The 15,300-nt window shown below is 38.1% G+C and overlaps 1 protein-coding gene across 2 annotated transcripts in view; it reads left to right on the forward strand.

The window, feature by feature from the left end:
* ITPR2 (inositol 1,4,5-trisphosphate receptor type 2) overlaps positions 1-15,300 on the forward strand; it is a 494,143-nt gene that overhangs the window by 209,240 nt on the left and 269,603 nt on the right. For both annotated transcript variants that reach the window (XM_082738458.1, XM_082738459.1), the window contains 5 exons: positions 7,440-7,529; positions 7,647-7,772; positions 11,178-11,300; positions 11,931-12,131; positions 14,189-14,440. In XM_082738458.1, the coding sequence (XP_082594584.1) occupies positions 7,440-7,529; positions 7,647-7,772; positions 11,178-11,300; positions 11,931-12,131; positions 14,189-14,440 (792 nt within the window). The remainder of the gene's footprint in view (positions 1-7,439; positions 7,530-7,646; positions 7,773-11,177; positions 11,301-11,930; positions 12,132-14,188; positions 14,441-15,300) is intronic.

Genomic DNA, 15,300 nt, shown 5'->3' on the forward strand with positions numbered 1-15,300 from the left:
ATCATGACCTGAGCCGAAATTAAGAGTTGGACACTTATGACTGAGCCACCCAGGTGCCCCATGCTATTATTCTTCAGAAGCAAAAACTGTTTTCCACTCTTTGCCCACCACTTCTGATCTTTTTCCTTTGATAATGCAAGCAAGCAAGAAGGCAGATCCTCTAGAAGGATATCTGCAAAGAAAACTGCTTTTCTGAGTGTTAGTACTTTGATTCTGCACAGCAAGGAAATTTTTTATTTTATTTTTTTTAAGCAAAGCTTACGATTGACTAACTCTCGACAAAAGCAACTGGTAGAATGTCTAAGCTTCATGGCTTGGTTTAGATGGAATCCATGTGCTTTAGGCAGAACCTTCCTACATGACCTGATCAATGAGGAACACTGTGGTCATTGCATGAAGAATTTTTATCCGTTAATTTTGGAGCATGCTTTCCTGAATTTTCCTTTTCTGAAATTTATTTTCTTATCTCCATTAAAAAAAAATTTTTTTTTCTTTTTGCCCCAGACTTCATTGTATATTTATTTCATTTGTTTATATAATGTCACATATACCTGTCCTTGGCCTCTGAGCGAATGCTGCAGGAGGTGATTGCTATAGATGAGTGCCACAAAAATAAGTCCTTTCACAAGACATACTTCTAAAAACTAATTTTTGGTGTTGAGCCAAATTATACTTTTACACATCCTCATTCTATTTGGTTGTCATGCAAATTCTTAAAGGTAATGCTTGTATCTCCTGAATTTGTTTCTTTAAATTACTTCCACTGTAATAATCTTTTCCCTTCTTGTCCTTTGGGCTTCCATTTAAAATTAATGCTGTTTTACTATATACTTAATATTTCTCTTCTTGTTTTCAAGAACAGTTACTGTCTCACTAATTTTTTTTTCTTCACTTTGCCAATTGTACTCAACCTAATGTAAATTGTTAGTGAGGATTCTAAGTTCCTATCATGGTTTCTTTTCCTCAGCAGGTGGCTTAAAAGAAAATTGTAGAAGTTGATTCAGTTACATCAGAGTGTGCAGATATTGTTAGACCAGGCGTCAACATTTCTGTAGTGATTGCTTGCTGAAGAGGGAGTCTGAAAGAAGGTGCTGATGGCTTTCTCTTCCATTCTTTATGGACCGCCCCCTTCTCACAGCTGTCTCAGAGAGTGTTGTGATATGATTGTGAGTGGGGAAGCTTCTTTCACCTAACATGTTGGGTAGCGGACATAGTCTCTAAGGGCTCTATTATATTGCTGTTTTCATTTCCTGTACGATGCTTTGTTATTCTGTGTCACCCTGCTGACTAGAGGCTTGCCTATCCTTTCTAAGTTTTATATAATAGTGGTAAGGATTACATAAGAAGTATTATATGTTATATAAATAAAGTATTATAAAAAGTATTAGACATTGCTGTACTATAATGGGTTCCCGTTGCATTTTTATGAAAACAACGATGAGTTTACATTGAACATACCCAACATCAATATATTCCTGTTTTCCTAATATCCCTCTAATACAATCTAGTGACACATACCCTTTTTTGGTACCTTATTTATAGATGGCTGAGGAGATTTGGATGTTTTCTAGGACATCCGATTAAACATCATCAAATACTAATTAAAATGATGTCAAGCGAGTCAGAAAATACCAATATTGTATTTGTCTTGGGACAAAGGGAAAGGAAAATAGGTTTAGGGTCAGGTTAAGAATATGTTTTTACTCTCTAGAAGGGAAACTATTTGGGCTTGAACTGAGGGAAGTGTGAGGGAAGTTAATCGCTGGTAATGGTGGACACCACCTCTTCTGCACAGTGTGGATCTTGGGCCAAGTCTTCAAGCAGCCTTAGATGCCATCTAGGAAGCAGAAACTGTCAGCCATGACCCCATAGTTGTCCAAACTACCTTTACGTGCAAGGTCAGGTAAGTAGACTTAGGGTGATTTTAGGGGTCTTCGACCCTCTAGGTATCTTCCTACATGACTGGGATGTGATGTTAGTCTTAGATGGGAGAGAGAAAAAACATCTATCATTCCACAGTGAGGTTATCATTCAGTTGTCTGAAGGAGGTGACATTTGTTATGAAGAGTTGCAACTAAATTATAATCTGATTAGGTAATCAAATATAAAAGACTGATGATTGGATTTTCTTTCATGTTTTGGAAGAAGGTGGGAAGGAGAAAGGAAGGGATTTGACATCCGAAGTTGGGAGAATGGTAGTTAGTAAGTGATGCCACTAAATGAGTTAAATAATGGTTATAGGAAGAAAAAGCAAGGGACAGAGATGGAGAGCAGAATGCCTGGCAGACTTGCTGCCTTGACAACATTGCTGAGGAAGGACATCTTTTAACTTCACTGGGGTGGGGACAAAGAGAAGACATGCACTGAGCTATTTTAATCATGCAGCTGTGGATGCAGGCAGTTCTACATCCTGGGATTTAGAAAGTCCTTTCTTCTTCTTCTTCTTTTTTTAATAAGCATGATGGCCCTGGTTGAAATTAATTCAGATTCCCATTAATTGGTGCCAATATTTAGTTCGCCATATAGCTCATACAATATCACTTCCCTGTATGATTTTTGCTATTGCTATAAATGTTTGCTTGACTGACTCAAAGTAAATTTGCGGTAGCTGTATTTCGAACCAGTATTTGTTTAGGTATTCATTCTTTGAATCTCTGCCTAGAACTCTGCTACCCATCCAATTTCTAGACTCTTCTAGAAATATCTAGACCCTTCTAGACCATTCTTGCTATATGGTTTCTGAACCTACTGGTTTATGTAACAGTAGATGCTATGCAATTAAAAATCTAGCTGCCTCTATGAAATCATTGAACTAAGTGGTTTCCCATATTCCATTAGAAGAAATAAGTTCAAATTCTTCCAGATGACAGGAAATAATTATAATAAAGTGTAAATACTTTTGGAGTGCCATATTTATTCTTCATCACAGTTGTCAAAAGGATAATTCAGTTGTATCCTACTGCATGCATGGCACCATTCTCAGTGTTATGCATTTTTTTTTTTTAGTGTTATGCATTTTTAAAAATAGATTTATTTATTTATTTGTTTATCTGACAGACAGAGATCACAAGTAGGCAGAGAGGCAGGCGGGTCGGGGGGAAGCAGGCTCCTCACTGAGCAGAGAGCCTGATGTGGGGCTCGATCCCAGAACCCTGGGATCATGACCTGAGCCCAAGGTTGAGGCCTTAACCCACTGAGCCACCCAGGCACCCGAGTGTTATGCATTTTTTTCTGAGTCTACTCAGCTCTGGAATTCTGCATAAGTTGTACTTCTGCATTTTGTTCCTTACTAATATTTTGACATTAAAATGAAGTCAGGGCTTTGTAGATTTTGCCACTGACCTAAGATCAAAGTTACATAGAATATAAAAAATATAGTCAATTTCTGCCCTTTCTGGAGGAAAGCTTTTGGAATACCTTTACTTAGAGCATTTTGGCATCAAAATAAGAAAATGAAACCTAACTGTAATTGCATAGTTTACATTTTTCTTAAATTCCCCTGATCTGCTTTGGAATCATCCAGATGTTCTGTGGGTTAATATTTTTGTTCCGCTTAATTACATTAAATTATTTTCTGAAATTGAATGGGGCGGCTTATTGAATTCTCCAGTGCTGCCTCCTTTTGTTGACTGCTGGCAATATTAAATTAAAATAATTATTCTTCATAATTCCCATACTTATGGAATTTAGCATTGTCTGTATCTTCCCCTGGGCTGACCTAGAGAGCCTAGCTTTTTGTAATGTAGTACATTTTGCCCAAGATGACTTTTCTTAAAGCAAGACAGTTGCTTTTTCTTCAGGTCGTTGTTTGAAAAATGGACTTAAATATATCTGCCAAAGCTTTGCCTGTGTTTTCAACTGATTTTTTTTTTTAAAGATTTTATTTATTTATTTGACAGAGAGAAATCACAAGTAGATGGAGAGGCAGGCAGAGAGAGAGAGAGGGAAGCAGGCTCCCTGCTGAGCAGAGAGCCCGATGCGGGACTCGATCCCAGGACCCTGAGATCATGACCTGAGCCGAAGGCAGCGGCTTAACCCACTGAGCCACCCAGGCGCCCTCAACTGATTTTTTTTTAAAGGTGACATATATCAAGAAACATCTCCTTTCCATTGTAGGAGCTTTATCAATCTTTAGACTTGGTCATATCTTAATCCTGGTTTGTAGTACAAACTTGGTTTTCTTTAATATTTCTTTTCTTCCAGAAAAAAAAAAAAAGAACATGGCCTTTTAAAATTTCAACAGCCACCTTTGTGATCAGAAAAAGGAAATTTCATTATATTTCTAGCTTTTGCAATTTCTACTTCTCATCAATAATTTTTGTCATCACATAGAAACCCTGTTTGTCTCATTCTCCAACCCGCTGTCTTTTTCCATCTAAGTAGTTTCCATTCGTATCAGCACTTGGGCTCCTTCCTGTACTGCACTGGCTTCTCTTAGATATGTAGTTTACACTTTCTTCTACAACTTTCTAGGATTCATTTAGTGTTTGTTGTCTCACAGGCAGTCTCTCTGCATTCTCTTTTCTCTTTTATTTACCTGCCGGGGAGGTGGGACGGTTTTCATTTCCCTCCGAGCATTTGCTAGGATGGATAAATGACACAACCCTGGACTCCCATAGTAACATTAGGAATGTTTTCAGCATTCATGGTCTTTACTTTTCACAGTTCCATTTCTGTTGAGTGAAAGAGACAAGGTGGTCAGAAAGATAGAGTAATTTTGAAGACTATCAATGGCACGATAGAACAGAGGGTGGGGCTTAAGGAAAATGAAAGCGGACTACAGAATCAGATGCTAAGGGAAGTTTTGGTGATTATGAGTCTTTGGCACATAAATCAGTTTTAATACACTGTGGTACAGAGTATTCTTTTGAGAAATCTAGTGGGGACATAAGCTTAGATGCATGACTCCTTCCAAGGATGGGCAATATCACTGAAAAATGCTTGGTTAATGTCAACTTGGCCATATTTTTAAAGAGGAGAAAGAATCAGTAGACAGCAGAAACTACTCATGCATAGGAAATAGAGATGAAGCAGGGAGAGGAGGCAGAGGAGGTGGAATTTGGAAAATCTATTAATCAAAAGTTTTTTGTTTTTTGTTTTTTTTCCCTCTGAAACACAGCAGGAGTGATGGATGTAGATATGTAGTTTACACTTGAATTTGCAGGTGGAAAAGAGGACATGTTCATATGCTCTGTAAATTGGTAGGGGAGGCTATTTGCTAAGATTGCATTGGGATTGGACGCTTCTATCTTTGGTCCAGTATTGGCCTGGAACAGAAGCAAAGACAAATACAAAGCTTGCTAAGGAGTAGTGATGGGTCAGTACTGGGCAGCCCACTCTCCTACTTGGGGGAGTCCTTGAATTCTCTACTCAGAATTCTTTGACTAGCATGGGCAGTTTTTTTCTTTTTCTTGGTTTGATTTAACTTTGTGATTTGTCAAAGAAACAGCTTGGGACAACTGAAATTACATTGATTGGATTTGCATGTTTTTGTTACTTTTTCCTGAGCTTAGATTGGGGTCCCCTTTAACTGTGAGAACCCAATACCATCAATATAGTCAGAAGTTCAGTGTGTTTTTGAATCAAGTTGGACTTAACATTCATCCCCGTGCTATTTTGTACATGTTTTAAATCAGGAAAGCAATCAGGTCCCACTCTGCTTCGTGCTCTCTCTTGCAACATGCTCTGACTCTTCTTACCACTTTCTATACACGGTTATATGTGCTCTTTCTGCAGGACCTTTGGCTAAAGTGACTTCTTTACCTAACAAGTGCCCCCATCCCTCCTCCTGCCTCTCATACTTAAATAAATAAATGGTTTTCATCTTTCAAGACATTGGCTTCTCCTTGACCTCTTCATAAAGCTTCTAAAGCTAGAGCTATTCTCCCTTTCTCTCTCTGAATAGTAATTCTGCTCAGTTCAAATCTTTATTTTCTTAGACTGTAATTTTCTTGTGGAAATGACCACATATCCTATTTGTTTCTTTTTTTGTTTGTTTTTTTAAATATATTTTATTTATTTATTTATTTGACAGACAGATCATAAGTAGGCAGAGAGGCAAACAGAGAGAGAGGAGGAAACAGGCTCCCCGCTGAGCAGAGAGCCTGATGTGGGGCTCGATCCCAGGATCCTGGGACCATGAGCCGAGCCTAAGGCAGAGGCTTTAACCCACCAAGCCACCCAGGCGCCCCTATCCTATTTCTTTTAGATCCACTCACCTTTATGTAGTACCAGGCATGTATTAAGTCTTAATAAATGCTCATGCATTAAATTATTTCCAACATGTTTTATTTTTATTTAGTAATTATAAGAGTTGATATTTAAAATATGTCACTCTCTATATTTTTTTTTTATTGTACTGCTACAGATAATGGTTGTTACAGTGAAATATTGTTGGCATTTCAGGACCTCTTAATAAGCTTTATCAATTTAGTAATTTAAAATTTTAATTTAAATTTCATTTTCCTTTCTTCATTTTCATGGTTCTGTACATGCTTTGCTGGTCCCAAGTCATGACTCTTAAGGATGTCATGGTAACCTGGTGGAGAATTCTTGGGTTAAACTGTTCTTACAATCCATCCCTGAAATGTTTCTTTCAGCTGTTATGATATGCTTCTTCACCTTTTTTCCCCCTATAGTTTAACCCTGATGATAAAATTCTTATTTTTTCTTCTTTTTTTTTTTAAGATTTTATTTATTTATTTGACAGAGATTGTAAGTAGGCAGAGAGGCAGGCAGAGAGAGAGAGAGGAGGAGGAGGCAGGTTGCCCACTGAGCAGAGAGCCCATTACAGGGCTCGATCCCAGGGGACCCTGAGATCATAACTGAGCCCAAGGCAGAGGCTAAACCCACTGAGCCACCCAGGTGCCCCCAAATTACTTATTTTATCCCCTGGACTTTTACTGTTCCTTCTCCTGTCATCTCTATAAAGCGATGATATATGTGGTATATTTAGCATAGGGAAATACACTGCTAATATTATGTGTAATAACTTTTCCTTTTTTACTTAACTCATTAATTATTAGTAGTACCATCTATCTTGTAATTTGGTTGTTATTGGGAAATGGTAATTTGCCTGACTCCCTCAAGCCAAGTAACTTTTTATGGGATAAAAAAGTACAAAGGAAACATTTAGGGGCACCTGGGTGGCTCAGTAGGTTGAGCCTCTGCCTCTGGCTTAGGTCATGATCTCAGGGTTCTGGAATCGAGCCTCAAATTGGACTCTCTGCTCAGAAGGGAGTCTGCTTCCCCCCACTCTCTCTGCCTACTTGTGATCTCTATCTGTCAAATAGATAAATAAAATCTTAAAAAAAAGGAAGGAAACATTTAAGTCGAATCACAAATTACAAAGTAATTATCAAACATTTATTATTTACTACAAAATAAATTTTTTATAAAGCTATGCATGGGATAAAAATATATACTTGTGTTTACTTTAGGACTCAAGCATTTTAAGTCCAGTGCAGGATGGAACACGGAAACCTCAGATTGACAGCAATAAGAGCAATAACTACTGGATTGTGAAGGAGGTCAGTCCATGTCAAATATTTTCATATGGGGTTGTATTTGTGTGGCAAGTGACTTTTGTTTGCGTATTACATTTAATGTTATAGACCTTATATTTAATGATTTTCTTCTTTTTAAAGATTTTGATTAGACTAAGTAAACTCTGTGTCCAGAATAAAAAGTGTCGGAATCAGCATCAACGATTACTGAAAAATATGGGAGCTCATTCGGTGGTGTTGGATCTTCTGAAGATACCCTATGAAAAGGTTAGTTACTTCTTTTGAAAAAAAAACCCATTTTGATATGATCTCAGATGCATAGCCAAAGTACAAGAATTTTTTCCCTGAACTACGTGGAAGTGAGTCACCAAGCTGATCAGCCCTGAGCCCTTTAGTGTGTGATTCCCACAAAAAGGACGCCCTTCTTTCTGCACAGCCACGTGTCAAGCTTCCAGAACAGGAAAGAGCATGACACTTGACAGCCGCTTCATCTTCAGGCGCTGGTCACATTTCTCTCATCATCTCAACTGTGTCCTTTTTGACAAAATGGTTCACTTCAGAAACAGCTGCTGTTTCGTTGTCATGTCTGTTCCTCTCCTCTTGCTGGAACTCTAAGGAAATTGACACTTTGGAAAACAAAGTGTTGCTTCATTTGGGCCAGTGAATGTTGCCTTATGATTAGACTCATTTATGCATCTTTGGCAAGAACATAACAGAAGTGAGGATCAGTTCTTCCCACCACTCCCCCCTAATAGGAGGCACCCGATTTTGATTTTGGTTTCATTCCTGATGGTGTTTACTTTGATCACTTGGTTAAGGTGGTGTCTGCCAGGATTCTCCACGGTGAAGGACTCATTTTCCCTTGGTAATTAATGAGTATTTTGTGGAGGGCTTCTTTGAAACTGAGTAAATATCCCCTTCGTCATCAAACTTTCAATCTATTTATTCACTTATTTATTTTAATCTGTGTAAATTATGGGTGCTCTTTTTATTCCCTAGGTTATGCTAGGCATCTCTGATTAGTGCTTTGATTCTCAGATGCTCCCCTTTGAGCTAGCTTTTCTGTCCTCTAACATGTGCATCATTCTTAAGTAGTTCCTTGTTTTTCACACATGAGGATGTTCCAGGATCACCTTAAATTTCTTTCTTTTTTTCTTTATTGGTTCCAACTCTGGAACCAGCCATTTCTTTAAGTGGTTCCAGTTCCGTTTTGGGGGAGAATGATGTGTAGAAGCAAAGTTCTGAGAGCTAAGTGTATATATTGCTTTTGGGGTTTTATCCTTCTAGGCCCCCTAAATAGACAAAGCCAGGGACCATATGTGTGTGTTGAAATAGTTACTCATTTGTTAATACTGTAAATAGTTCATCTTCCTAATCTTCCACCACTGCAGTGGGCCCTTCTCCATAGGGACACCCTCTGCCCTTCACTCAGGCTCTGACAGCCCCAGGGTGGGTGCCCTCCTTATCTCCCAGGTGCTACCTGCCCTGCCAGGCCTCTCCTGGTGCAGATGTTCTCCCCACCTGGACTTACACTACTCCAATGGGGTTGCTCTCCAATTCAGCTTATTTTTTAACACGCAAACTCAGTTCTACCCTTCCTTAGGTGGCATAATTCATTCTATGGCACAGAATACAATAAAAGAATTATTGAAAGATAACAAAAGGTATTAAATCCTCAGCATTTATTATCCACATTATTTCATCTTTGATATTGTAAATGGGCATTGGACACGTGATCGAGTCCCTTCTTCTAATAATAAACCTTGGTGCTCAGTATTTTACTACTACATTATGTTTATAGATTTGCTCAGTTTTAATAACTGGGTGGTACAGAAACAAACAAACAAAGAATAAGAGGAGAGGGCACCTGTGTGGCTTAGTGGGTTAAGTCTCTGCTTTCGGCTTGGGTCATGATCTTGGGGTCTTGGGATTGAGTCCCGCATCGGGCTCTCTGCTCAGCGGGGAGCCTGCTTCCTCCTCACTCTCTGCCTGCCTCTCTGCCTACTTGTGATCTCTCTCTCTGTCAAATAAGTAAATAAAATCTAAAAAAAAGAGGAGAGTTTCAAAGAAATGTCGAATACAATGGCACTGTGCTATGTTCTGTCTTGGCCAGTTTTTCAGTGGGAATTGGGTATTCCTGTGGCTGAAGTCTCTTTGATGTCTTTGAACCATCCCTGCATTACACAAATAAAGGAAAGTGTTAGTAGATTTTGAATTAAAATTTCCTATTTTTAGGTCAGGAATGAAATTTTTGGTCCCATTTACTCATCTAATTAAATCATCCCTATTTTATATATGAGAAAATGAGTCTATTAATGATCTTGGGCTGTTCGTTTAGCTATAGATGGCATAAACTATAGACTCTTAGAAAAAAACAGAAAACATTAAGTTATTTATTAAAACTACCACTCAAAACATGAGTCTATTTTGTATCTCTGATACTGACTACATGACAAATTGGATAATCAACTACCCAGAAAAAATTTAGATGGTTTCAGTAATACTGTTGAAAGGCTACTATTAAGGAGAGAAGTTTGCATTCTTTTTGAATTTTGAGACTTGGAATTTCTTGTTGAGATTCCTATAAGTGAAAGATAGTGTTACGGAATTTTGGAAAATGACCGTGAATAAGGAAAGCAACTTATGAATACATGTGTTCAGAAAGAGGGGGGCCCCAAAAGTTCGAGGAATAGAGGAGATCAGAAAGCAAAGAGGAAAGGTAAAACAAAGAGGTGGAAATAGATGAGATAAAGAGCAAAAGGATGGGTATTAAGGACGGCAAGTGTTGTGAGGAGCACCAGGTGTTATACACAACTAATGAATTGTTGGACACTACATCAAAAACTAATGATGTAGTATATGTTGGCTAATTGAACATAATAAAAAATAAGAATAGCAAAGGGTGAAGGTGGGAGGAGGGGAAGCTTGAGATGAGGTCAGAAATACATATATAAATATATATATGCATATATAGATAGAGAGAGGGAGAGAAATTTACAGAAGGGTGGGAATAGAGGAAAAGTGAATGGAGAGAAGAAAGAGACTAGGGACAAGACAAGAGTATGAGGGATGATGGATTCTGGGAAAAGCAGCAGGAAGGGAAGAGTTTGAGAAGGAGGATCTAGAAGGTAGGGAAAGAGGAAAAAACAAGGAACAGGAAGATTCAGATACATAGAAGTACTGGGGAAAGGGCAAGTCCCAGAGAAGGGAGGGATGAGAGGGATGGGGTGAAGCAGAAAAGGGAGGGAACAGAGATATGAGGGGACAGAGAGAGAGAGAGAGGAAGGCAGGACAGATGAACCATGGGCACTAAGACTGGACACAAGGGTGGGGAGAAAGATGCAGCCGTGGGCAGATGGGAGAATGTAGTGGGCAAGCAGAGAGGTTGGGAAGAAAGAGAGACTGAAACGAAGAGGGGTTGAGATAGTGGAGCAGAACATGTAATTGAAGGAAAAATAAAGAGAAAGTGAGAAACATCTAGAAGATGGTGGGGGGTTGATGGTAAGAGCGGGGATTATGGGAGCTCAGGGGAGGTGTAGAAACAGAAAGGGCACATTGGAGGAGCATAACACAGTAGCAGAGAGGGAAAGAGTCCATGTGGGAAAGAAAATTCTTTTTTATAATACTTGGTATTATGGTTTATTTGTTTCATCACTACTCTTTCACTTATAGAATGATGAAAAGATGAACGAAGTGATGAATCTGGCTCACACTTTCCTGCAGAATTTCTGCCGGGGAAATCCACAGAACCAAGTTCTCCTTCATAAACATCTGAATTTGTTTTTAACTCCCGGTGTAAGTATTTTAGTGACTTCTAATATTGATTGTAAAGTGTCCATCCGATTAAGTGTCCATCCGATTCATTTTAGCAGCATCGATGAATGGAATTTTATTAGTCTTCACCAGCTTATTTTTTTCCTTATAGGGGTTTCCTCCCTAAAAGTTAATCTTTTTTTTTTTCCATTAAGGAAATATTCATAGAAATATGGAACTGGAAATACTACCTGAATTTTACCTGCAAGTGACCATTTCCTTTATATGTATATAGTTTAACGTTAGGGAAAAATGTGGTAGGACCAATAACAATGGCAGCCCTGAGTGAGAGAAATATAGAAAACTGTAAAACATGTCAGTGGATACTAGGGAAGAGCTGACTTTGAGTAACTGATAATGAATCTCAAGAATCCCATCGCCAACACGTCGACCTTTATGATAACTCTTTTTTCCAACTAAATTCCTTTGTGAGCTCAGTTTGCTTTTAATGGTGAATGAGCTCATTGCATCTCGTAGAAGGCTTGCCCAGGAAACTCACTATGGCTTTGCATAAAATATAAAGCTGATCACAAGCAGGGAAAATAGTGTAAGTACTGTAAAATGGAAAATTGATCTTGTCAGAATTACAAGGGCATGTTCCTCTCTGGTTAGCTCCTGGAAGCAGAAACCATGCGGCACATCTTCATGAACAATTACCATCTCTGCAATGAGATCAGCGAGAGAGTTGTGCAACACTTTGTGCATTGCATCGAGACACACGGCCGCCACGTGGAGTACCTGAGGTTTCTGCAAACGATTGTAAAAGCAGATGGTAAATATGTGAAGAAGTGCCAGGATATGGTAATGACAGAGGTATGTGCTTGGTTTGCGTTTTAACAGCTTCACATAAGTCATGTGTGCAAGTGTGTGTTTTCTGTAAATGTGTAGTGTGAAAAGCCCCCGCAACATAAGTGGGGAAAATAATTTCGTCCTGATGTCTTACGCAACAAGTATATTTTGTTTAAATCTAGTGAAGTAACATACCATTAAGCTGATTGCATAATTTCCCGAGTTTATTTTTCCTTTTGATCCTTAAAGAATTTGTGCATTTTAGTATATGTGCTGCCAAAGCGAGCACAAGAATTTGTGCATTTTAAAGAAAAAAATTCTGAGAAATGTTATAGTTGAGAATGAAAGTGACACATTTTTATATTTTTAAAATTTTCAAGCTGTAACAAAGATGGTGTAAGTTTGTTTTCCCACTGCCTTTTTTTTTTGATCTATTCCTGAAAGAAAGAATTGGTGTTCTCTGTTACTATTTGTAGAAGGGTTTGAAGGGAATTGAGTTAATTAATAGAAATTAGCCATCAGTGATTTATTATATGTGGAAACATAAGTTGAAAATTTAAGAAACACAGATGGTTGAAGCCCCTCATTTATTTTGCTCTCTTCATTGTGATGTTTGACGTTGAATGAGATTTATGCAATGAGTAACTTACTCACTAGGAACCAAGTGGTACTTTGGAGAAATTGAGCCCATTTGGATAAATCATTGCTCTGTGACCTAATAATTCTATAAAGGCCTGTATGGATTAAGGCAGCTTTCAACCGTGGCTATCAAACAGTTATGTAATAGATTATATTGATATGAGGGGATTTTCACAATTATGTACTTTCGGTTTATAGTAGGGAGGGGGGCTTCTACATTGATGTAATGTGAGTCCCTCCTACCCCATAGAAATCTTAAAATTAAATCAGTTTAAAGCCTTGAATTTTTAATGCAAATTATTGCTATTAAACATCTTAAAGAACATTTTAAACTTGTAAAATTTACCTTTTCCTTATCTATATTTACATTCGTAATTGTTCTTCATTGCCTAGAAGTGTGGGAGCTAATTTGATTTTGCATTATGATCACCAAGGAAAGGATTAAAATGGGAAAGTAGCAAATAAAAATTAGCAAAAATTTATGACACCTCTTGGGGAAGTGTTTTTATGTGGAAAGAAGTATTTGTAATATTATATTGTGTTGACATATAATACATATTTTGACACATATGCATTCTCTTTCCACAAAACATTCAAAGCAAGCCAGATGTCTTATCAATTCAAATCTGTTACCAATGTAATGAAAATAGAGAAAAAAAGATATCCCCCAAATATCCCTATTGGGGTTAGAAAATTGTTACTGAAAATAGACAGATATTATGGAGTTGGAGCAATAAAATTACCACCTGCTAGAACTCTCCAATAAAATTGTAAAAACAAAACAGGAAGGAAAATGTATATCCTGAAACCACTGGCTTATTCATTTCTTTGTTTCTTTCTCTCTCTCTTTAAGTCTTTTTTTTCTCCATTTCTCTTTTCTCCAATTTTATCTCCATTCTCTGCTGGTGCCCATGACACATGGAATTTCCAGATTCTTGTGAAGTTGCAAGTTGGCTCAAAGTACATGCTTTTTTATCTTCTGTCACTGTTGAAGGGGGTGGGAGTAATGTACTCTGCTTTAGTAAAATGAGACTTAAGAGATTTCTCATGTCTTGGCAATGGCATCTTCCATTTTGAAGTAGAGGGAAGCAACTTTTTTGAAATATTTTGTGGGTTTAATTTCAGGGGATAACTCACTGGGGAATGATTAATTATCATCCACGCCATTGAATTCCTGTCCCCATCCACCTCTCCCCATCTCCCTGACTGTTTTTGATAGTATTCATAAATAATCACTTGGCATCGGACTAGAATCTTTTTACCATCCTGCCTTGGTGTAGTTCTGCTTTTGCAATATTATCTCTGTGTGTGTGTGTGTGTGTGTGTGTGTGTGTGTGTGTTCATAAAGAGATGCATGTGTTTCCAGATAGACCAAATCTTTGGCAATAGTTTCAAGGACGAACATTTGGACTGCTATGTAGACTCTCTTATTATCATTTCAGTTGATAAATGGGGGTGAAGATGTGCTGATATTTTACAATGATAGAGCATCATTTCCCATCCTTCTCCATATGATGTGTTCAGAGAGAGACCGAGGGGATGAGAGTGGCCCCTTAGCCTACCACATCACCCTGGTGGAGCTGCTGGCAGCATGCACAGAGGGGAAGAACGTCTACACTGAAATCAAGTGCAATTCCCTTCTGCCCTTGGACGACATAGTGAGGGTGGTGACCCATGATGACTGCATCCCCGAGGTAAGCCTGGGAAAAGCTTAGCAGCCATGAAATTGTTATTAATAAAGAGTGTAGAAGTGCCAGACGCCCCCATACTGTTTACAATGAGATAATGTATTTAGTCAAGAAATTGTACTTCACTATATAATTAGGAAGAGTTAAAAGAGCATATAAAGTTCCTTTTCTTAGTTGTACAAGAAGCTCTGAAAGACGATAAACTTTTTCAGAGTAGAGCCACTGTGGGTTTACTGGAAGCTACTCTAGGAGTCTCTTAAATTCTAAGTATGGCAATGTGATAAAACAGAGATTGGACTTGTTACCTCTGGTATGTTCTTGAGCATGTAATAGATGCTTCATAAATAGCTCATGATCACTGATAGGCTGGGCTGGGCTGGTGCAGCAGTATCATCTATTAGACTCTGTAGGTTTACCTTGCTTGATGGAATAAGTGCATTCTTGGAAATACGGACACACATTTTGCTTTATTCACACATTAGTTTTTATGCTCTGTCCTTGTTTGCCTCTGATAATAGGGAAAAGCTCATTAAAAATTGGTTGTCTGCCAACAGGATTAATGAGGCTTCCAGGAATGTACATTGCAATAATCTCTTCCTTTTCTACTGTTGTGGTGTATTGTTGCAAAGTTTTTAAATGTGTGATGCATCAGATATGATAGAAATCCAAACATTTTAATTTGTAGTAACTTAAAAAAGTGTCAGATTAAGTTAACTTCTCTAACTTCCCAGTAGTCCTATGTAGTGATGGACTTAAAAGGATATTTTTGTGAAATTTTGTGGAATTATTGACACTTCATATCAAGGGTACTGCATGCTCTGATTGCTTTGAAATGAGATGGCCAAGAAAGGAATACTGTAGTGATT

This window comes from Mustela nivalis (assembly GCF_964662115.1).
Source record: "Mustela nivalis genome assembly, chromosome: 7".
NCBI classification, from domain to species: domain Eukaryota; kingdom Metazoa; phylum Chordata; class Mammalia; order Carnivora; family Mustelidae; genus Mustela; species Mustela nivalis.